Raw genomic sequence first — 25,805 nt, 5'->3', positions numbered from 1 at the left:
AGGGGGACTTCCTTGGTGGTCCAGTGGGTAAGTCTCCGCGCTCCCAATGCAGGGGGCCTGGGTTCAATCCCTGGTTGGGGAACTAGATCCTGCATGCATGCTGCAACTAAGAGTTTGCATGCCACAACTAAGAAGTTCACAGGCCGCAACTAAAGATCCTGCATGCCACAACGAAGATCCCGTGTGCTGCAACTAAGACCTGGCACAGCCAAAACAAACAAATAAATATTAAAAAATAAAATAAAAAGGGGCAAAGGACCTGACATTTCTCCAAAGAAGATATACAAATGGCTAATAAGCATGTGAAAAAATCCTCAACATCATTAGATCATTAGGGAAACACAAATCAAAACCACAATGAGACTAGGCCAGCTACAATTAAAAAAAAAACAAAAACTAACAATAACAAGTGAGGAATGGAGAAATTGGAACCCTGTACACTGCTGGTGGGAATGTAAAATGGAGCAGCCGCTATGGAAAACAGTTTGGTAGTACCTCAGTAAGTTACACACTGGATTACCATAAGACTGAGCAATTCTGTTCCTAGGTATATACCAAAAGAATTGAAAACATTTGTTCAAACAAAAACTTGTACATGAATATTCATAGCAGCACTATTCACAATAGCCAGAAGTCCATCAGCTGATGAATGGATAAGCAAATTGTGATATATCCTTAAAATGGAATATTATTCAGCCATAAAAATGAATGAAGTACTACTGACCATGCTACAACATGGATGAACTTTAAAAACATTATGCTAATAGAAGAAACTGGACACAAAAGGCCACACATTATATCATTTCATTTATATCACATATCCAGAACAGGTGAATACATAAAGACTGAAAGCAGGTTAGTGATTGCCAGGGGCTGTGGGTAAGAGAAAGCGAGGAGTAGTTGCTGAATGGGTATAGGGTTTCCTTTTGGGGGGATGAAAATGTTCTGGAACTAGAGAGTAGTAACAGTTGTATAACACTGTAAATACAAAATGCCACTGAACTGTACACTTTAAAATGGTCAAAATGGTGAATTTTTATGTTATATGAACTTTACTAACATAAATTAAAATTGTTACTTATTAAAAAAAAGTACCCCAGGCTCGTTTACATTGTTACACAAAATGCCTGATGTTTACAGAACACCTAGTATGTTAGGAAATCACATACTGGAGCCAAACGTGTGGCTCCTCTGGCTACCATTAGTTTACAAGTGAGCTGCTGGGAAGTTTTAGCTAGGAACTGTCTGGCATTTGTGGTAACGACAGCAATAACTCATAACAGTCTTTATTCCCAAAAAATTTTTTTAGAAGATTAAATATATAGAACAAACTAAGCTTCTCTGTTTGAATCCAAAATAAATGTGAAACGTAGTGGAATTTGCAGACAAGGCATCACTGGATCAACTCTACTGAATCCGTACACTATACAACAGACCTAAAAAAATGTTCAATTTGTTTTCAAGTTTAAATTTTTTCCTTATTTTTATTTTTTTATGGCTTCTGAACTCTGCTGCCTCTAAATGTAGTTGCTGATTAGAGGTGACTAATGTTCTAATGTACAATTCCTTTGGGGCATCCGGGACACTGAAATCAAAGCTTGAGATGAACCTTTCATGAGGACAACCATTCTTGTTCTGTATACTTTTTCAGGTGAATTGTCAAGCTGGCCTTTGGATTTTGGAATAAGCTAGGGTGGAGCTTCTTGTTTTCATGGAAATGGCTATTGTGGCCAACTGCTAGGATCTGAGCAACAGAGCAGTACACTCAGACCCATTTTCGGCAATGGCCATGCCTGAGTTCCAGCAGCTCTGAGAGGTGAGCCAAAAGGCACTGGCCATCCCCACCCTCTAGCGAAAGACAGTGGCAACAGCATCCTTTGCTATTAAGGATGTTAACAGGGAAAGGAAAGAAAGATCAGCTCATAGCTGATCCCTAAATTCACGTTGGCCATATCTCTGGAAGAGGCAGGATCACAGGGACAAAGGTCTCCTGAACCTAGTATCTTAGAATTAGACTTTTGACTTTAATTTAACATTTTGCAAGTGAGGAAGCAGATCCAGATGGATTTGCCCAAAGTCACTGGTGGCAACCGAGCCACAACAAAGACCCAGGTCTCTTGACTTCCATGACTTCCATCTAGTCCTTTCCCATCATACCATCCTTTTCTCCAATAGCAGAGAAAACATGAAATGGCAACTCATTCAAGTCCTTGAACTTTTCAAGCAAGCTAATGAAAATTGGCCACTAATAATTTGGCAAAGACATTTTTAGTCATGTGTTCCACATTTTCTGTACTTTATGAAAGGTACCTGGGGAAAAAGACTATTAATAAAGAACTGTGAGAAAACTCTAGGACTCAGCTGTTACTTTTTCTAAATAACAAAATATTTTTGGCAAGTAAACAATTCAGTTTGCCCTTCAGTGCAACGAACATAGTTAGGGTCCAGAGTAAGTCCAGTTTATACACATACAAGTAAACAAGTGGTCAACTATTTTTAAATGCACCTATTCTGTCCAATAATGAGATGATCCAAATTCTGATCTCAGAGGATGGAAGTAGGTTATTTCTATTTTGCCACCCACTGAATACTTCCATAATACTGCATTTTGGAACCAAGTTATATGAAGCATGTTCTCATCTAGGATGATATATTAAAATTCTGTGGGAGCTGGAAAGACAAGACACACAGCCTTCTATAATTTCCTCAGTCAAAAGGCAAGGGTCTTAAGAGGGCCTATCATTTTATACTCTGCAGGCATTTTCCTGTCCTACAAGAGCCTATTTTTGTCTCCTCCAATTTGTGTTTATTCTTTATTAAATAATTCTAACACAGAGAAGAGCACAGCAATAACATATGAGATTTCAAGTTCCCACCATAGAGCTCTATCATTTTTGCCAAACTTGCCTTCAGAATTTTAATAAAATAAAACATTACAGATATAATTAAAGGCTATTAGACATTTCTTCATGATATCATTCTCTTTCCTACTCCTCCCCTGAAGTGACTGCTATCCTGAATTTGGTATTTATCATTCCCATGCAGGTTTTTAGACTATAACTGTATATGTCTGAATCCATACATAGCGTTGTTTTGCATGTTTTTAAACTTTAAATAAATAACATCCTTTTAACATTTGCTTATCCCACTCAGTGTTTCTGATACTTATCTACACTGATCCATATAACTCTATTAATTTTAACCCATTACTATATGCTATTGTATGAATACGTCACAATTTATTTTCCCAGTCTCCTGTAGATACCCATTTTTTTTCCCATTTTACAACATGCGAAACAATGTTGCAATAAACATTTTGGTACAGGATTCCTTATGCATGTGAGCAAGATTGTCCCTAGGAAATTGCCAGAAAATGAGATTTCAGGACTGAAGAGTATGGACACTTTCAGTACTTTATTTTGCTAAATTGCTCTCCCAAGTGCTTGTACCAATTTACAGTGTATGACCTACTGCCCTCCAACCTTACCAAAATTTGATGTTGTCAGACTTAAACATTTTTGTCAATATGAAAAATGTAAAGTGATATCTCGTTGATATTTTAATGGCCATTTCCACAATTACTACTAAGATGAGCATCTTCACCTATTTGTTGACCAATCAGGTTTCCTCATCTATAAATTACCAACTTGTATGCTTTGCCTATTTTTCTATTGAATTGTCTTTTTCTAAATGATATGTCAGTTACATGTGTCACATTCTGTCCTGTTTTTCACTTTGTTTATGATGTCTTTTCAAAAAGAAGTGTTAAATTTTAATGTAGTCAAACTTATTTTCTATTATGTTTTGTGATTTTTAATTCTTTTTAAAAATTCTTCCTTCCCCAACATCATAGAAAGTCTCCTATTTTCTCTTTTAAAAGTTAAAAAATTTTGCTTGTCAAGTGTAGATCTTTACCAGAATTTATTTCTGAATATAGTGGAGAGTAGGGTTTTCTATATGAATAATCTATTACCCTAGAACCATTTATTAACAGTAACCCTTTCTTCACTGATTTACAATCCCTCCACTATGAAATATCAAATTTCATATTTGCACAGGCTTATTTCTAGGCTTTTTACTCTGTTTTGTTGTTCTATTTATCTATCTGTATGCCAATACAATATTGTCTCCATTTACTATAAATCCATAATAAGTCTTAATATATGGTAGGATGGATTTCCCTACCTTGTTTTCCTTGAAAATTGCCATAGATAATCCCAGGCCATCGTTCTACCTTACAAATTTTAGAGTCAGCTTGTCAAGTTCCAGGAAAAGTTCTGCTGGGATTTTGATTGTAATTAAATGGAATTCATAAATTAATTTGGGATTTGAACTGCTCTAGTGGTCTTTTGGACAATAAAGATGTGGTGGCTGAAAGATGGACTAAAATTGTTTTTTACCTCTCAAAGCAACAATTACATACCTTATAAACTGCCATGTCTCCCATTTATAGACTTATAAATTCAATCACTGAATATACATTATAAAGGCCAAAAAAAGAAAAAAAGCCTGGAACTCTCTGAATCCTTAATTCTACTCTAGATACCTATCCTAAGAAAATAATCCTAAATATGGAAAAAATTAGCTGAATACATAAAATGCTCATTGTAGCTACAAATTGAAAATAACCTAAATATAAATGACACAGGAATATTTAAGTAAACTAGAGTAAGTATACCCAATGAAAAACTATAATGCCAATAAAACTACTGGCTCTTTTTAAACACTATATATAACAACAGTGAATTAATGTTCACTTACGGTATAGCATTGAGTGATAAAATTAGTGTATCAATTGTGTGTACAATGTAAATACAGCTGCAGAAAAAACCTTCAAATATGTGCACAGGAAAATAAAATTTACTAAAATCTTTACAATAGTTAAGTCAGGGGTATGGGATTATAGATTAGATTTCTTCCACCTACCCTACTTTAAACAAATCTATTGTTTAAAGTTTCTAGGAGATGATTTTATTACTCTTACATCAAAGAAAAGATATTAGAAAGAAAAAGCAGGTGTTATATGGACTACTTTTCTTTCAAAACGAATTAAAATATTTCTAAGCAAGTAACAAAGCAAGTAGTACTCAGTGTTTCTTTAGGTTTCACTTAAAGTTCAAAGAAACACTTCAGGCAGAAGCAAAGCATTCAAATTCTGACACAGGTTTTCGGCTTCAACTCAATCACTGATTATTTTAGTAACTTTTGGGAAACAGTATTCCCGTATTTTCTCAGTGAAAAAAATGAAAATATGTCGAGATATGGATTAGTTAGCAAATCTTTTAGAAACAAATGGGCATTCATTAAAATAACTCTAAAATTTCACCTAAGTCATGCAAAACAGAAAGACTGCCTATTTAATTTTCTCTCAAGTATAAAGGAGGGTACACAGTAGGGAGTTTGCCATTTGCGACTGGAAAACAAATGCCCACATTATTTCTGCAGCTTGCACTTTACCTTAAAGACATGAAAGGCTTCAAACTGGATGTTGGGACTTTTATCCCGGAGGAGGTTCATCATCAGTTTGAGGTTCTCTGGCTTGCTGATGTACTTTGTCATGATGGCAAAGTTGTGCCGGTCCAGGATCAGTTCACCTAGCAGCTACAAAAAACACAGAATCAAAGTAGAATCTGTCCGAGAGTCATCTTATTCAAAATATATCCCACTTCTTCACACCGGAAAACAAAATATAAATGTGAGTTATGAATGTTGATATGAAAAAAATTCAGAGTCCTTAAGTACATCTTAAAGCATAGGCATGGAAGCTGTAGTTATTATTAAGTTATTTTTAAACTTTTCATACAGTTTTGCTAAAGTCAGTGCTTAATGCATTTCTGAATCTTTTTTTTTAAGCCAGTCATTGCAACTGCTTAAAAAAGCTTTCTCTACTGCCCTCATCAAGAGCTAGCCATAAATAAATTTATTATTTTCATCCCTTATTTTAATGTGCTTCCCAGTAATGTACTGCTCCTTAGGCGTTGAGGTAGGATAAGAATAAAAAAATTGACTTAACAATTATACCTTCCTTATCTGAATAAATATACTCTAGTAGCTTGCTGGAAAAACAGGTTATATTAAGTGACTCTTACCTTCTCCCTAAATTTTATTGCAAAACCTGATATAGAGCCAGAAAAAAACTCTGACCCTGAATTCATATGAAATTTAATATGTGCAGCAAGTTTTTATAAAAAAGTAAAGCAAAACATTTTCTGGTGACAAATTATTAATTCCTCAAATGCAGCATTACTCCATGTTATGAACTGGATGTTTACGTCCCTCTAAATCTATATGTTGAAATCCTAATCCACCGTGCGATGGTATTAGGAGGTGGGGCCTTTGGAAGGGGACTAGGACATGAGGGTGGAGCCATCATGAGTGGGTTTGGTGCTCTTATAAAAGAGATCCCGGAATGCTGCTGGCACCTTGATCTCAGACTTGCCAGCACCCGGAACTGTGAGAAATAAATGTTTGTTGTTTAAGCCATCCAGTCTATGGTATTTTTGTTATAGCAGCCCAAACAGGCTAATACACTTCAAAACAAAATAAAAATACCAAGAGTGAGAATAGTTGAAGACCCCCTAGCAGCATATGGCTGAACTTTTATTCTCACTGTAGTGGTAGCAATTCCTAAAGCTTCAGCAACCAGGTGGCTGAAATGTACCCTTAACATAATTTTATATATGATATACTTAATGATGACCAGTGTTGGATGTTAGATGGTCACCAGTTAGTCTCAAACATATGCAATAGCAATTGTGTAAATTTGTAGTCTTCATCTTTCTTAATCTCTCCTCAGCAACTAAAGCTAACTGGATACTCTCCTGGAAACTTTCTTTGTTCCTGGTTTCAAGGCCACCGCTTTCTTCTCTTTTCTTACCGCTTGAAGCGAGTTCCTATGCTGCCTGTTACTGATTCCCCTTCCCTTTAGGCACTATACATGCAGGGATTTTCCAAGCTGTATTTTATCTCTTTATCTCCCAACAATCTCATCTATGCCCGTGGCTTCAACTATGACATCCAGGGAGATGTCTCCCAAATCTATTATACATCTATGTTTTAATTTCCTTCCTAAACTCTATACCCACATTTTTAACTCCCCGCCCCCCCACCCCAAGCCCTGGTTGAACACTTAGCTGGCCTATCACACTCAACATCTCTACAACCAATTCCCTTTCTTCTCCTTGTTAATAACATCATGATCTGCTAGTCCCCTGGGGAAGAGAGTTGAAATCTTTCTCAGCTCTTTTCCTTCCTTTACTCCTCATACCAAATCTATATCTAAGATCTGCCAATCTTCTGTTTTTAAATGTCTTGAACATCCTTCGTTCCATTTTTACTCACTCAGACCCTCCTACCTTCCATCTGGACTACTGCAACAGCACACACAATGGTCTCTTTTTCAGTCTTCACCCAATCCAACCCATTCTGCACATTATGTCAAATGAATCTTCCTGATGATCAGCCTTATTCATGTTACTAATGCCACTTATAACATGAATGAATAAACAAACAAGTATCTAGATTCCTTTGAACTGGGGATAAAAATTGAAGTCCTTAGTCTGGCATTCAAAACCCACTGTGACTGGAGTCATTTCTACTGCATCCTTTCCTCTGCCCCCTCACTTATTCTTTCTCATTCTTCTGCTTCTGTGGCTTCACTACCCTTGCTCCAAATTTTTCCCAGCTTTACTGAAGTATAACTGACAAAACTGTGTACATTTAAATTGTACGTCATGAAGATTTCATATGTGTATACATTGTGAAATATTTACCACATGCAATTTAATTAACACATCTATAGCCTCACATAGTTACCCTTTTCCTTTTTGTGGTGAGAATGCTTAAGATCTACTCTCAGCAACTTTCAAGTATACAATACAGTATTATTAACTATAGTCACCATGCTGTATGTTAGATCTTCAGAATTTATTCATCTTATAACTGAAAACTTGTACCTTTTGACCAGCATCTCCCATCCCCCTGCCCCCCACCCATAACCACCGTTCTACCTTCTGTTTCTATAGTTCAACTCTTCTCCTCAGCTGAATTTCCTCTCTTGCCTCTGTGCTCTTTATTTTCTCCTAGTTGTACTCACTTTGCCTTGCAGTGCAGAGTTACTCATGAGCTTATTTAGAATATAAGCTCCATAAGGGCATGTGTCAATTGCTACTAGTGTTTGTATCCCTTATAACCTAACTGTGTGAGGTGTATGGATATTGTTGGGGAAATAAAGTCCAAGCAACACAGAATCCTCTCTACAAAGTGTAGAAAAGAAAGAAAGCAGTTTTATTATCGAATACGCGTATTCAGAGCACAACACTGCAGGTAATCTACAAAAAAGGCATTACGAAGACATAAAATTCTACCTTATTTAAACAACCAAGCAGCTACAATCCAGTACATATATATACTCTCAAGATGAAAGATAACTGGTCCCCTATAAGAGGACCAGACAGCGCCATTTGCTGTGCACCCTTTCATAGTTCACCCTGAATTCACCTGGCCATTGAAGTAGCCATTTGTTTTACCTCATTGCTTTTATCCAACTAATGTAGAGAATAATAAAACTTCTCTTATCTCTCTGACAAGCAAATGGTTACAGCTTGGAGAGGAGCATCAAGGTTAAATTTTCCTGTGATAGAGAGGAAGGAGAGCTATCTTCCTAGATGTTTACACTCCAGGGGGATGGCTCCCGGATTCTCAAAAAAAAAACAAACCAAAAAACATTCTGGGTTGTAAAGCTGACAAGAAGCTTCTAAAGATATATATGTGTGTGTGTGTGTATATATATATATATATATATATATATATATATATATATATATATACACACACACATATATATCTTTATATATATACACACATATGTGTATATATGTAGCATCTATGTAAATATAGATTCTATGTAGATATATATTTATTTAAAATATAACATATTTTATATGTTATAATAAAATATAATTATAATATAACTCTGGTGGTCCAGTGGTTAAGACTCCATGCTTTCACTGCAGAGGGCATGGGTTCGATCCCTGGTTGGGGAACTAAGATCCCGCATGCTGTGTGGCATGGCCAAAAATACATACAAAGCATACACACATACACATATCAAAAGGTCTTATAGCAACAGAGCAATTTCATTTAAAAAATTTTAAATCTGTATACATACACACATTCAATAAATATTTGTTGAAGTGACATTTATGAGTTAAGTTCAGATTAAGTCACTTCAATTCTTATTACATGGGGATGCCTATATATAAATTCTACCCAATCTATGCTCTGTTTATATAATTTCACTACTTTTTGGAAACAATCAATTATGTTAAATCATTTGGCCAAAAACACTGAATCTTTTAGCCATTAAATATTAATCTATTAATTAATACTGACAGTGAAAAATGCTGCATTTCATAGTAATACAAAGCATTATACAGCAATACTATACTAAGTAAAAGGAAAAAAATTCATATTTTTTACTTCTTTAACTTTCATGTTATAGGCTTCATAGTATACAGTGAAACCACGCACAATAATGAGTTTTTTAAAAACTCTGTGTTTTAATGATATTAACCAGAGCTCTCCCCAAATCCAGAATTCCACCAAGCTTCTTTTGAATTATAATCTTTCTAGTGATCAAACACCAGGCCTCTGAAGAAGATAAGAAATAAATTCCTAAGCTATGTCACATAGTGAAAGGAATTTCTCTGTTAATTATTTTTTATTGACACCAGGAACCTAAGCACCCCAAGATAGTTCAGAAAAATTTAGAATTTGATTAACAAAAGGCAGGAGGTAGCAACTACTTTGGAATCAGAAAATAGCCTAGTAAATACACTGTTACAATAATCTAACCTCTCTTGTTTTCTAAAATCATGAAACATCTATGTGCAAAATATTACAGAATCCAGAGATATAACCATAGTAAAATCAAAATAGAAGATACTGCTACCACAGATCTAATTACCCAAAGGAAAACCCAACAGCACACAGTGGAGCTCTGCAGACAATGTTCTGATGAAGAAAAGAGCAAACAATACTTAAGGAGCTCTTTCCTTGAATAGACTGATACAAGACCATCTTAGCAATATCTCTGCCTAAATCCAACATTCAAAAAAGGCCAACTCTTCAGTAACGATTTTAGCAATTTTTACATTCTTGATATACTTTATCTACCTTTTACTAGTGCTTTTCACTGTCTAACCAGTGCTTGGTTTTACCACATTGTAAATCAAATATTTGTGAGACAGTCAACTGTAAAGGATTTTAAGTGGGAATAGCAGCTCATGTAGTATGTGTGGGTGCATTAATAAAGAAAGAGGCCTTATGAAGTGGGCTGGGGCATCTGTAAATAAGTAGAAAACAATCAGCTTGAAAAGGGAGAGTTTAAAGGAGACTTTCTATACCACATGCGGTACAAAGTCAGATGCTCTTTGCCATGTCACTGGAATAGCGCTGAGGTCTTCAGCTGGAGAACTATGTGAAAAGGGAAGAGAGGCTGGATGGTGGACAGCCAGGTGGCAGCAGACAGAGGTGAGAAATGAGTCTTTCTTGCTCCCCTTTGCTACCCGCTAAATTTGTATTACATGTTGTACTAATCATACATCTACTGGGTTAACAGCCTTCGATTTTTAAATGCAAATGCATCCTGGTAGGAAAAAGTCTAACTCAGACCCTAGTCCCAATTATTTATTTAGAATAGATCGGTGCCTTCAGTCCAGAGACTGAACTCTGGGGACAGTGACGAGGAATATTTATTAATGAAATTTATTTCAATTTTCTTTAGCAAATATATGCAGGTCTTACCATGTGGTAGGTTCTGCTCTAACCATTTTACAAATATTAACAAGGGAACAGGACAAGGTGGGGTTGAAGGCATCCTGAGAAGAGAATGAGGGCAATGGGCACGTGGGTAGGAGGGGATGACAGGACAGCAGGAAAGAAAAGCAGGAAGAAGGCCAAGAAGGGAAATGTCTGGGTAAAAAATTGTAAGCTTTATAACTTTGCCTAAGGCCCTAGAGACAGTCAATCACAGAAAAATTTGTCACACGTTCTTATCACTGTGGAAAATGGTACAAGGATAAATTCTAAAGTCCATGACCCTCAGCTTTCTTGATCCCAGTTTGGTTCAGTCACCTTAGTTCATATCAACCCCTCTACTTTGGCCCAGTATCTGACAGGTTCCACTGAAAATAGGAAGGACTTGGAAAATTTATGAGCAGTTAGCTATATATTGGCCCTTCAGAGCATCGTTACCTCTGTTTACTGTTCCAATTTCCAGTCCCCGCCAGGATGACTACCTCTGTAACACAGACAAGCTTTCCTGGTTTGACTGTCCTTGTGTCTATTCTTTAAGTACACGGCTGTCCCAACAGGATGTATCCTTATCTTCAACTGCTTTTAAGAAGCTTTCTGGACATGGGAGAGCACAGCATTGATGTCTCTGCCTTTGCCTGGAGCTCCATCTCATTAATTCAGGCTCCAGCACAGACAGCAGCACACCCATGATATTTTTCTTCTATGTGGATTACTCTGTATGGGTTTCTGCACAAGGAGAAACTCAATCAAGAGTGCTGAATGACTGGCTGAAAATAGTACACTGACCTCTCCATCAACAGGTAAAGCTGGAGCAGCAAGGGCACAAGTACAGGGGAGAGTGGTCAAGGCTGACACATAATCATGGGGAAAGTGAATTCACAAATATGCGGTACAAAATAGATTTAATTTATTGCTTTAGCTTAAAACTATCAAATATTTAGAAACAAATGCATTGTTCTACAATGTCATCATTCCAACATTTAAAAAATAATACTATATTTTTATAATTAATATATAAAATAATATGATTATATAATAATATAAAATAATATTTAGTAAGCTCAAGCATCATACAAATTGCTTGACTAAAAACAGCCAATTATTATCTGCCAAAAACATTCTTTTGGATATCTGAGTAGGATCTGAAGGGCAGAGATGCAGCTCTAGCCAATGTCCTACTCCCTCAGGACCTGTCCCACCTCCTCTTGACCAAATGGCTACTTCCAGGCACCTTTTCACTGAGGGAGGGAAGGCCACTCACAGATGGATGTGGCCCAATTCTGCTGGGTCCCTGTCTGATGAGGGAGAGAGGCATTTCAACAGGCATTTCATAGGAGATAGAATCTCAAATCAGAAATGCCGTTTGGTTACATACAAATAAAAACATACCCCTCATCCTGTATTTATTCTGTACTTATTACTTATATTGTTACTTCCAAAAAGTATTTGAAGCAGGGCACTTACCTCGTTTTGCTACAAAGTACAGTCATAACGTTGAATGCACTTCTCAAGTTACAAAAAAAGAGAATAATTTTTCTCTATTTATTTGTCCACTATTAAACCTTAGTCATCTACTAACAAGAATATCAACTTCTGGAGACTCTAACTTAAAGAAATTTGATATTACCTTTAAAGATTGTCTCTTAGTCACATAATTCTCAGACTGGAGCAATTTCTCATAGTCTCCAAAAATCTAATGAAAAGAAAAGAAATATTAGAGTGTAAACCCAGCAGTGATTTCTCTGCATTAAGTTTGTTACTTCTCTTTGTTTTATTTTAGTTCTGTAAATTAGAAATTGAGTAGAAAATGAAGTAATTGAGTCCTCCCAATAAATCACTTTGAATAAAACATCTGTTAACTCATCTAATGAGCTACAGGATAACTCATTTTATGACATTTTAAAGACATTTTAAAGAAATCTGTTTATGTAGTCTTGCTGATAGCTATTAGTCTGTGAATAATTTGAGAAAAGATTAAATACACTTAGCAACTCATAAAGAATCAAACTGTCAAATTCATAGCATGAACGGGTAGAGGAATAGGGCTACTTCTGCCACATAATGGCCATGTTAATCCCAAGTGGCCTCTCTGGGGCACTTCCACTCTCCCCAGAAGCTAGGGGACGCTGGTGATTGGGGTCCGTTTCCTAATGTGATTGGTCGTCAATCACTGCCCAGTCCCTTTGGTTGAACACAGAGTGCCAGCGGCTGGCAAAGCTCAGTGTCAACCTCCCATCACACATAGACACACTCGGAGACCACTCAGGTGGGAGGAGCAAGCCTGGCAGAGAACTGAAGGCAAGAGAGCTCAGGGGCTGAGGAGGGTAGAAAAGGGTCCTGGTCCTCAGAGGAGTAAGTGCCAGGTGTGTGTGCGTGTGCGTGATGAGGGGAAGCTGTGCACACTGAGGATAATTCCTGATAGAGAATTAAGAAAGTGAAAAGTAAAAACAAAATCATGTAGCTCACATTAAAGTCACAGTAATTATACTCTTTTACATAAAGGACTTGTTTATTCTAATTGTCATGGAACACAAGGAGGATTTTTCACTAAATCTGTCACACGAATGTCGTGGTAAATTTTAATTGTAACTATAAAATGCAAATACACGCAGATAAGGTATTGTTGACTCCCCAAGCTACCAGTTTCATTATTTTAGGTCATATATCATGTTCTCCAGCTTCAGGTTTACTGCTAAAGAAATATGAAACTCAAGAAGTATGAAATGTTTAGGGAGTATGAGTTCTCAGAGCTAATGTTCAGGTCAGTGTAGCAGGCTCAGCATCTGTGAAACTACTAAATTACACATGAAGTGACTATAGATACAGAGACAAATTTAGGTAAATAAGAGTCAAAGAGAATGAGTTTATGGTCTCTCAGATTATTGCTTATTATCCTTGAATGCAAACTGCACAACACATTTATCTCACTCATCCTATAGAAAAGATTAGTAGTTAACACTACAGGTTTTGTCATAAACTATCTTTGCCCTCTTTATTTTCATTTATTATAAATGTAACATCTAATGAGTCTTTAACATTCCATCCAGCATCTATAGTTACTGAACAACTAAACTATAATAACAATTCATTTCCTAACTTCAAAAATATGTGATTTTCTTTTAATCTTTAAGCTTTTGGATATCTCTGGCAATAATCTTTTTCTCCCTTCATGTTTTACACTTTGAGCAAAGTTCTCCAGTTGATCCCACGGGTATTCTCTTGATAATTTTAGGATGTGAAAATCACTTTTGATTTCATGATTATATTGATAATTCTTAATCTCAAACCAAAGGAAGATCAGCAAACAACTTATGAATAAAAAATCCATAGTTTAATTTCTGTGACTTGGATGTATGAAGACATAGGATACTGATAGGGTATTTCATATCTTCCCAGAGTCATCTGTTTCCTTTTACATTTTTGTGTGGCTAACTAGAAAATTTTAATTTACATAGTGGGTTGCATTGTATTTCAATTGGACAGTACTGGTCTAAAGCAGCTAAACTAATACTGGAATAAACCTTATAAAGTTTTGCTTCTAGGTTTGTGCTACGTTTCACTTTAATTATGCTATTCCTATTGCTGATACACTTAGCAAAAGCAAAGCAGCTCTTGGATGGGTCTGTTCATTCAATATTCATTTAACACCACCAAATGTATGGCACTGAGTTAGGTATTAGGGATGTAAGTAATAATGATAAAAATTAATACATGGTACTATCCTAAAAACTTTAAATCTTGTCAAATTCCTACAGCAATCCTATGAAGCAGGTATTATTAATATCTTCATTTTTTGGTAAGTGCAGTAACTTGTCCGGGATCATACAATTAGTAAGAGGTAGAGCAGGATCCTGAAGCAAAGCAAGTGGACACTAAAGTCTATACTGTATTCTGAACCACCATGTTTGACAGATAAGGTTCCTGCCTCCCAGGGAGCTTAAGAACTAGTCAGGAAGATATAAAGACACACCATAATAATACAATGTGAAAAACGTGTGAGAGAGAAGGAGAGAGGGAGAAAGGGAGGGAGGGAGGGAGGGAGAGGGGGAGAGAAAGAGACAGAGAAAGAGAGAGAGAGAGAGAGAGAGAGAGAGAGAGTGTGTGTGTGTGTGTGTGTGTGTGTGTGTTTGGGGGTGGGGGGATTACAGAAAGCTTCCTAGAAGAGTCACATTATGCAACCAGGCAGGACCCTGAGGGGCCTTCCCAGGAACACCCTCCTGAGTCCCCCACTTCTTGTTTGTAAAAAAGCTTCAGCCTCCTAGGTCTTCCCCGAGTTTCAAAGAGCAAATTTAATCAGAGAAGTGAGAAAATGCAGAAACAAAGGAAAACAGCCAAGCAAGACAAAATAATAATAGTTTAGCCATAAAACAAAGTCAAGGATCTTTTGTTCCTCCTCAAGGTCTACAGATAATATCCTGAGCCATATCCTTGAGTTGTTTTGCAAATACTGAAACCCTCACCAGGTGGAAGAAGTTAACTGCATACTGTCCACAGGCATGTAGACCTCATACTGGTTGGAACCAAAAGGTTGATGATGTTAACCCCTGAAATACCACCCTGTCACCTTACCACCAACCAGTCAGAAGACTGTCCATGAGCCAATGAGGCACCCTGCAACCCTCACCCCTTCCCTGAAAACCATTTGGGATTGGGGTCTTTTGAGCATTAGCCGCCCCACATTCCTTGCTCAGCCTTGCAATAAATGTTGAATTTTCCTTCATCACAACCCGGTGTCAGTAGACTGGCTTTGCTGCATGTTGGGTGAGTTTGGTTCAGTAACAATTATAGCTAATTATCAAAAGGTTGAGATGGATTCACCCTTAGAGAAGGGAGTTGGAAGACATATATGTATTTTGGTATTTCTACTAGTAAGTAAAACTAGTTATCAAACCAAGTAAAATATTTATATTAGTAAGATGGGGTGCTCTTCCATTTGGAGTTTCCTACTGCCTCTTAAGGGCAACATGGATGCTCTTAAGTCAAGATCAAAGTGAGCAGGTACTAGTTGTTTCCTGGAGCTCCAGAGCACAACAGGAAGAGATGTGAAAAACGAGAAAGCCCTGATCTCCTGCCATCCTCTATTTTCCATAGTTTCTTGATGACCTGACTTCTAGGTAATAAACCAATCGGGTGTATGGTTGGTTTCAACTGTGTATCATAAATAGGAGTAAGTGCTAACAGATCTAAGAAGGAGAGAGAGAGAGGAAGAGTGAATGAGGTAAATACTTAAAAATGACTTCTACTTACAGTGTCATAATTTTGTTCTAAGAAGTCTGCTACCAGCACTTTATGTCTGGTCAGTAAATCCTAGAAAAAGAACAGTCAAGTGAAATAAAATTATTATAGGTAACAAATTTTATAAATCTTTTTCTTCTAAGATTTTCCAAGTCCATTAATTTGAAACATAAAAGTTTCAGAATATTTTCATTTACATCATTAAATTACTTCCATTCTTAGTTTAAGATGTGAAATACAATTTGTTTCATGCTAAAAACAGCAGAGTGCTTTAAATTCATACCATAGAAATAATTCAACTAGTGAAACAAATGTCACCTAACAGACAAGTGTACAGTATATTTCTTCAAGCCATAACTCTACATTGTGAAAATGATATAATAAATATTCAAATAAAGTCTATGACTATCTTTTTAAAATGTCGTTAATAACCATTTATTAAAAAAAGAACTCTGAATGTACTAAAACCATATCTCACAAGTTAACAGATTTTCAATGATTAATCTTTAATTTTTCTTAACCACTTTTGAAACGTAAGTGCCTAGGATGCTGGGAAGCACAAGAATGACATTTAACAGGGCCATCTCAGCATCATCCTGCTCTTGGGTTAATGGGCTGGGAAGTGTTGTTCAGTTACTAAGTAGCACAATGCACCCTTTCAAAGTTGAAGACAAGTAGCCTGATCTAACTACAGACATAACTCTCGGAAAATTGAACAAAAGCATAAAGGAATGTTTGACTGAAAATTCACACCTAAATTATATCCTTAATTCACCTTAATGTTGGAAGAAAACAAGCGTCAGCTAATCCGTTTAACATGCTTAAGGGCTAAATACCCTGTCTAGGTACTATGCAGAATTTAATTAAAAACCTAACAAGAATTTTCAAGTTTTCAAAAATAAATTCTTATACTTTAATACATATTTAATTAAAGCTTCTTAAAAGCATATACAAGATACACAACATAACCTCACAGAGAAAAAGAAGGCAGCAGCAATGGTAAAACTCACTTATTTCTATTTCAATAAAAAGTTAAATATTTAAAGCACTTTGCACTACAATTTTCTTTTTTTTCAGTTTTATTTTTATTTTTAAAAATTTTTATTGCAGTATAATTGATTTACAATGTTGTGTTAGTCTCTGCTGTACAGCAAAGCAAATCAGTTATACATATACATATATCCACTCTTTTTTAGATTCTTTTCCCATATAGGTCATTACAGATTATTTGAATAGAGTTCCCTGTGCTATACAGTAGGTCCTCATTAGTTTGCACTACAATTTTCAAGTTCAAAAATAATGAGACTGGCTATTAATTTCATTTCATATTACCTTTCATCACAACTTGATTGACCATTGGGCCTATCAGTGGAGAAATGTACTTTTTTCCTCAGGGGAACATGTAATACTGTTCTGGAATCACAATTTTAAAATGGGAAAATCCTCTAAGGAATTCATTCCTGGTCCATCCCAGGTCAAAATTCAAACCAGTTCCTATGTCAGGGGACACCTCAGAGAGTAAGGTAGTTCCACAGCATCCTTTGGGGTCCCTAATCTTTTTCTAAGTGGATATTCGGGACGCCTAGTTTTCAGATACTCTCTTCCCCAATCTCCTGAGCAGTATCAGTGATTTTCTAAGCTGACCCAGGTTAGAAAGTTCTCTCCATGGGCTGCAGCAGACACTGTGGATGGCTGCACCCATGGGGTTCTGCATCTATTATGACAGTCATCAGCCTCAGGTATGAGGACCATGATCTCCCATGGCCTCAGGCCCTGCACATACCCTGATGGTGGCAACGGAAAGAGTACTTTGCAGATGAGTGCTGCTTGGAAAGGTTTTCCATTCACTATACATTAGTGTTACACCAAAGAAAGAGGAATAAGGAGGGGGTTCTGTTAGTAGCAGCTCCTTCAAATTCTAAGGGAAAAAAATAACTTTAAAATCCAATAATAGAAAATATAATATGGTAGGGTAGAATTCCTCCAGCACACGTGTATGATGGATACAGCCAATAAGTGATTCGTGCACATACACTCTTACACTTGAGTGTGTATACATTATATATACATAGATATACCCTCCAATTTATATACATAATAAATGTATGCACAAAACTGGAGGGATTATATAATATATATATACACACATATATAGCATAATACATAGACAAATACAGATGTTGCATTATTATAGATCAAATAACTGAGTGGGAGAAAAATTGCTAAGATCCTACCCCAAAATGAAAAAGCAGAAAATTGCCAAGAAAAATAAAGTTCAAATTTTAAAGAATTCAAAGTTAAAAAAAAGTATTTGAAATAGTGTACTCTTTCATCCCACCTCCTAACAATTGTTTTGACAGGGCTAGGTTCTGCATAGTCTAAGTATAATGCTAAAAAAATGTTGATATTGATATTTTAGTGAATTCTTCACAGCTTGGGAGAACTCAGGGTGCAATGACAGAGGCAGACATGCAATGGCAGGGACACGATACTACATCAGCCAGCAGCAGCTGCATTTATTGAGTTTTTACTACGTGCTGGAGAGTGTGCCGAGCACCTTACATACGTTATTTCTAATCTTCACAACTCCGCAAAAACAGAGATTATTTTCCTCATCTCACAGATGAAGGACATATAGCAAGTCAGGTGCAGAGAGAGATGGAATTCATACCACTTCTTATCATGTTGATTCTTAGAGGGAGAGGTGAAAGAGATTGTGGTTGTAAGGAATCTTTTTTGGGAAAGGACAATTTGTAAATACCATGACAAAAACATAAGCCAACAATGTGAAAACACCAATGACTAACTGGGCAGTAGTTATCCTGCAGTTCAAAACAAAAAAGGTTAAGCCTAAGAAGTTAAAAACAAAAGCCCAAACCAACCAGCCAACCAAGTAAACAAATCCCCTTGAAACCAGCTACTTAAAAAAAAGTGACTTATGGTCATTACATTATATTAACCACAGCATTTTGGTAAAATATAGATAATAGGCATTTTCAATATCAGTAGCATACTAGGAAAGTTTTTAAGGTTATTTAGATTTTCAAGGACTTAAGTTCAACGGAAAATATGCTCATGTACAAATCACCATAGTTTATTTTTGTGATTCAATATTGTGCTGAAAATTAAACTGAGCTGAACATATGATGCAAGACACTATTATCAAGTATAGTTTATTCTATTAAATGTTGAAAAATCTTTGGGGAAATTTTCAAAAATAAATGCTCAATTGAATTTGATCTTCCCCCTCCATTGAGTTGTTCTATGTTTACAGTTATTTGTGAAGTCTTATTTAAGGATTTTTAAAAAAGGAACTAACTTGCTTCCATGACAGCAAAGAGTCATCAGATTTGAAAAGGAAAAAAATGGCACTACAGTAGCTACTAATAGAGAACATCTCCTCAGTTGTTTAGGAACAGATATTTGCTAGAAAGAAATGGAACCATCCTTTGTGTTAAATGTCCTTCTTCCTATTTGATGCACCAAGGCCCCTCCTACCATGTGTTCTAGATATACTCTTGGGGGCTTCATCTATAGCCACTGTACAACTGTTGTTTTGCCGGGTGAGACTTGTCGCCTATGAAACAGAGAAGGCTACTGGGGTTTCTCAACACCCTGAGCACAAGTCCATGTTTCTTGCCCTCGCTGCTCCTCTTCTCTCCACCCACCGCCAACTCTCCTTAGAGTCTGTCCCCTGTCCTTTCCTCCTCTTTTCCTTCCTTCCCTCACTCTTTGCTCTTCTCACTGGTTTTCTTCTTCCTTACTCTGTGTCTTTGTCTTCTTCATAAGCCCCTATGAGCTTATGACAAGCATTTTGAGTTGCTTTTTCCACAGTGTGACAGACGGGTCTAATTGCATTCTATTTACTGAATCCTCTTATGATCCACATCATACACAGTTGGCTATGCTCTGACCTAAGGAATACAACTTTCTGCTTTTAAAAGTTAAACTGCCTCTTAGAGGCCAAATGACTAAATGCTGAAGTTAAATAACCCAGCTGATTCAGAAAAAGTTACCTTAAAAGTAGCAAAGGCGTCTGAAGCAATATCAAATGTTGACAACTCCACATACTTAAAGAAATCTCTGAATTGATTAGAAAAGAGGATGATTTTCGCAAGCGGTTCATGTCGAATACATTCTCTCAGCATAATCCCACAACGTAAGGCGATCTGTGGGGTTTCATATCTAAAGCATAAACAAAAGAGAAACAGAGAACTATGTTGTTTTATTAACAAAATAATATTAATGGTATCAAAAGGACCATTTCAATACTACTGTTAATGGAAGCATAGATACCATTTGTCACAGTTCATTCAAACACCATTCTTTCAATACCCACTAAATATCCACAATGTGCCTGGCACTATTCCAGATGTTGGGGACAGAATAGTAAGCAGACAAGGTCACTGCCTTCCTAGCATTCACAGTTTAGTGCAAATGTTTCTGGTGGGGGAGGAGACAGACTATAAACAATGAAAAGATAATTTCATATACTTCAGTGCTGTGAAACTGAAGACAATAAAATAGGTATACTATAGAGTATACTTAATTTGCTTTACTTTAGACTGAGTGGTCAGGGAAGAGGCAAAGCATTCAGGCAAAGGGAACTAACTGCAAAGGCTCCAAGGAAAGAAACAGCAGCTTTGTAAACCAAGGTAAGGAGTTTCATTTTTAAGTGTGATAGGAAGCCTTTGGATAGTTTAAAGAAAGCAATTAACACAGTCTGTCATATGCTTTAAAAAAGATCACTCTGGCTACCTGTGGAGAATCTTGTAAAACAGGGAAGAATGAGCTGGGGAGCTAGAGTGGAAGCAGGGAGACTAGCTATTAGGAGGAACAGAAGCCCAGCTAGAGATGATGGGGACTTGGATTGGGGTGGCAGTAGTAGAATAGAGGACTGTGGGCAGGTCATGCATATTATTCAGGGGAAGAGTCAACAAAACTTGTACATGTTGTAGTTTGGGTAGGGTGAGGAATAAATTTGGGGTGAGGGAAATTGAGGATTCAAGAATAATAAAATAATATTTACATGAAATTCAGAATCAAGAATAAAATCTCTTTCCCACAATTTAGGAAACAGGCTACTTTGTAACATCAAATTTATAAATACAGTAGGGAAAATAGCAAAGAAAGGTATTTGAGAGAATTCATTAAACCAGTGTGGTATTTATTCATTTTTTTCCCCATTTTTATGTGGAATAATATTCACAAATATCATCTGAATATTCCCTGAAAAACTCATATTGACATTAAATGTTAATATATTCAGATAGGCACTATTCTTTGCAGAATATTAAAAAATGCCAATTTATAGTGTTAGCAATTTCTCTTATCAGAAGAATTTGAAAATCAGCCTATTGGCATGCATGGAAGAGTTATAAGGTGGGTTTTTATTAAAGATGTTATAAAGATGGGTACGTTTTCTGAAATGTGAAGGAGAAAAACACTATCATTTATTAGTAGAGTACTTAGGAGAATATAAAATGAAGACTGTTGACCTAGAGAAAGAACCTAAGGGGCAGACAATTAAAATCCAGACTTATTAGTAAGATATTTATGGACTTTCATAATTTTGCTTTAAACTTAACTTTTCAATTTCATCTCTCATCACATTCCTTAATTCCTTGGGGTATGCCATTCTCTCAACCTAGAATGCCCTTCTCCTTAAGTTTCCACCTCTAAGATTCTCTCTCGTCTTTCAAGACTTAGTTCAAATGCCACCTCCTCCTTGAAGTGTTTCCAATCACCTACCATTCAGAATCACTCTCCCCTTCCTTCATACTCCTACAACAGCTTGTCTGTAATTCTACTTCAGCACTTTTCTCATTCTACACTATAGTACATTGCAATTAATTGTTATAAATCTGTTTTCTTTACCTCATTACAAACAACTTAATTGCTAAGGATATGTTTTACTTATCCTGTTACCTTCTCCTCTCCTCCATATGGTGCCTATGTCTTATTTACTGTTACCTTCCCCCATCCCTACCCCAGTCTCCGAAGAGTGCCTAGGATAATGCTTTTCACAAAGGCATATAATGAATTTAATAAACTTCAAACTCTGATTAAAATTCTTAATACTAGAGGACTCTAATGAGACACAAACTTTGGCTTAGAGAAAAAGCTGTATGATCTCTAGCCAATGTTTTCTCATTTCTTAATTCAATTGTCAAACTGAAACTATCTATAAAAAAAGTTTCTACTCCAACTTTTGTGTATAATTAGTTCTCTTTTTTCTTTCATTTGGTGAAGTTTATTGGAACCATCTGTGATGCACTGACTATTCTTGAGGACCAAGAGAATATTTTAAAAGATGCTACTCTAGGTCAGAACACTTGTCATCCCATCCTAGTAGTTTGTGCCCAAGAGTGGAACTGTCATTTCTCTGAGATGACAACTTCTTAAAGTTAGGAATATATTGGGATATATAAGGAAAGTCCTAATTTTCCTCAGTACCTTTAAGGAATTTATAATTCACATACATCATTTCAACCTGACTACCCTCTAGGATATTGACTTTTGATAGTTTATTGCCTACTATATAAAGAAGTGCTCCATAAGTTAAGCCTACCTTAAGTTTCAAATCCCAAGAACATTAATATACTTAGGTTTGGTAAAGAATCAATATTTGGGCTTCCCTGGTGGCGCAGTGGTTGAGAGTCCGCCTGCCGATGCAGGGGACACGGGTTCGTGCCCTGGTCCGGGAAGATCCCACGTGCCGCGGAGCGGCTGGGCCCGAGAGCCATGGCCGCTGAGCCTGCGCGTCCGGAGGCTGTGCTCCGCAACGGGAGAGGCCACAACAGTGAGAGGCCCGTGTACCGCAAAAAAAAAAAAAAAAAAAAAAAAAGAATCAATATTTACCTCATCTATTTTATTCTACTTGTGGATAAGTGTCTCAAGGACAAAAGACCACGACAAATCACTATGTTCTCCATAACAATTAACTTAATGGCAGGTTGCTGATAAAGGTTAATCCAATGAATGTTGAATCACTATTTTATAGAATTGAATCATATCTTCCTACTGATTTGCAGTTTGGATCATATAGTCCAGACTATATAATTAACTGTGTCATTGTGCAGAATGCACACTACTTTTATGCATGCTTATTCAAATAATAACACTGTGTAAGATCTGTTTCAAATTTAATAAAAGCCAAAGTGTAAGAGAAATGATCTCATCTAGCAGTGAGCTACAGTAAACATTACACAAAAAATGGTTAGAAGAAAGATCTTGTGCAAGAATATCTCAATTTAAGAACACAGATTATATTATGTAAGGAGAAAAATGACTTTTGTTGTTACTGATGGAAGAAACAACGTCAGCCAGCACTAGGAAAAGTTTTGTAAAATGCCATTCAGCAAACACTTGGCCTCCTCAATATAATCAAGAAGTTTTGCTTCTAACCTAGAAACATTTGCTTACTTTAAAAATAGTGAGCTAACTCTGTCCACTGAAAAGGTCTAGAAGCAATAACAATCCAATGTCAATGAGCATCCCTAGCATCCAGATTATAGTCCCTAAGAACCATTTCTAACTAAAACGAGAAAGAGTCCTTGGTAGAGATGGCTAATTCCAGGTCTGTGTTAGAAAATGTACAAGATGGGCCAGAAAGCAAGGAAACTCTCACAAACTAATGGGAGTGATATCAAAAGGACATGGGTCAACTTGAAGAGGCCACAGACAGATAATCAAGCATCAAAAAAAGTTTTTAGGGGCTTCCCTGGTGATGCAGTGGTTGAGAGTCCACCTGCCGATGCACGGGACCGGGTTCTTGCCCCGGTCCGGGAAGATTCCACATGCCGCGGAGCGGCTGGGCCCGTGAGCCATGGCCGCTGAGCCTGCGCGTCCGGAGCCTGTGCTCCGCAACGGGAGAGGTCACAACAGCGAGAGGCCCGCGTACCGCAAAAAAAAAAAAAAAAAAAAAAAAATTTTTAAGTACGACTATATAAGATGTATGAAAAAACACTAAGTCCACTAGTTCATAATGATACTACAGGGATACAGGGGTGAGGAGGAGGAGGAGAGAAGAAGAGAGGAACAAGGGGGAGAGGGAGAAAGACAGGGGGAAAGAGAGAGATAAATAAATGGACACCAATGAAGTTCCTAGGTTAACAATTTATTACTTTCTAAACTGATAATTGAAGGAAAAGAATTAGGCATTTATTCTTCCTCTCCAGTATGGACTGTACTTCAGACTAGTTAAATTGTGGTGGAAGAGGGAAAGTTATTCTCTATAAAACTAGTCCAGTCAATAAATACATAAGGAATAATAAAGTTAGAAAATCACCTTTTTGTAACCCCTAAGGAAATGACTGAATCAGGCAATGTTCATCAGTGGATGATAAAACAATTAAGTGTAGTTGATGGGGAACTTTATAATGGATTAGGCTGCCACCATCTGAACTCATTGCTCAGTCTTAGCATTACTAAATGTATGTCTCCTGATGTGATGAAACACAAACTACACAGCACCACTTACAAAATATGACTGCCATAATAAAACTGAATCTGAATCTAATCAAGCCTTTAAATATAACCTCCAGTGAAGCAATCTGACAAACCTAGAATAAAGGAAATTATGTAGGATAACTCATGCAGTTTTTCAACAAGTCAATGGCATAAACATGGGAGAAGGTGCTGTTTTAAATGAAAAGGGACTTAAAAAAGACTTAAGTGACATTATAAGCAAATACAATAAGTGGACCTTATTAGAATTCTTGTTTGAACAAACCAACTAAAATTTGGGGGGGGCAATCAAGGAAATTTGAGTATGGACTGGGTATTAGTTATTAATGAATTATTATTAATTTTTAAGTGCAAAATTACATTGTAGTTATGTAAAAATTATCTTATTTTTGAGATGCGTATTGATGCGTTTAGGGTTGATATGATGATATTACATGAGATTTGAGATTTGCTTTAAAATACTCCAGTCAAAGAAAAAAAAGAAGAAAAAACAAGGGAAGAGGTGTTGGGAAGACAGATGAAATAAACACAGCAAAACACTGACAGTTGTTAAGGCTAGGAGATGAGTACATGGGATTTCTTTGCACTGTCTTGTTTTGTATATGGTTGAAAATTTTTGCAATAAAATTTTTACAAATAAGATTATTAGGAGAAATTTATTATTTTAATATTGGACTTCTGGAAAATCTTCCACGGGCAATGGTTCTTTATGGATCACTGAGAGCAGTTTAGTGACCTCACTCTCAAGTTCTCTCAGTACCCTGAAATGTCATTTGCGTGGGCCAGGAGAAAAGTTCGTTTGAAGTGAGAAAGTCCTTTTTAATGATCTTTTCATAAAATTTGGGTTCCAAATCCTTTTACTGTGTTTTGTATCCCATATCCAAATGATTCTCCTTGATAGACAAGAATCAATTTCTTTCTGTCTTACATTCTTTATGGTTAGACTTAGGTCCAGTATAGCATGTTACTATCATATCCCTAAATGACATTATTTTTTTTATGATTTCTGTCTTTTTTTCTTTTTCTTTTTTATTATTATTTTTATTGGAGTATAGTTGATTTACAGTGTTGTTAGTTTCTGTGGTACAGCAAAGTGAATCAGTTATACATACACATATAACCACTCCTTTTTAGATTCTCTTCCCACATAGGTCATTACAGAGTATTGAGTAAAGTTCCCTGTGCTGCACAGGAGTTTCTTTTTAGTTATCATTTAATATATAGTAGTGGCAAAGCACTTAGTTCTGTTGAGACATGTTCTTACTAACATGTTTAAAGAATTG

At 36.4% G+C, this 25,805-nt stretch overlaps 1 protein-coding gene across 9 annotated transcripts in view; it reads right to left on the bottom strand.

The window, feature by feature from the left end:
- CAB39L (calcium binding protein 39 like) overlaps positions 1-25,805 on the bottom strand; it is a 100,310-nt gene that overhangs the window by 5,062 nt on the left and 69,443 nt on the right. For all 9 annotated transcript variants that reach the window (XM_073795177.1, XM_033843698.2, XM_033843697.2 and 6 more), the window contains 4 exons: positions 20,070-20,238; positions 16,066-16,125; positions 12,446-12,511; positions 5,458-5,601 (listed from right to left, as the gene is read on the bottom strand). In XM_073795177.1, coding sequence (XP_073651278.1) covers positions 5,458-5,601; positions 12,446-12,511; positions 16,066-16,125; positions 20,070-20,238 — 439 coding nt within the window. The remainder of the gene's footprint in view (positions 1-5,457; positions 5,602-12,445; positions 12,512-16,065; positions 16,126-20,069; positions 20,239-25,805) is intronic.

Source organism: Tursiops truncatus, chromosome 18 (assembly GCF_011762595.2).
Source record: "Tursiops truncatus isolate mTurTru1 chromosome 18, mTurTru1.mat.Y, whole genome shotgun sequence".
Lineage (NCBI taxonomy): Eukaryota > Metazoa > Chordata > Mammalia > Artiodactyla > Delphinidae > Tursiops > Tursiops truncatus.
Note: the sequence above shows the minus strand (reverse complement) of the source record. Positions and strands in the feature narration are given on the sequence as shown.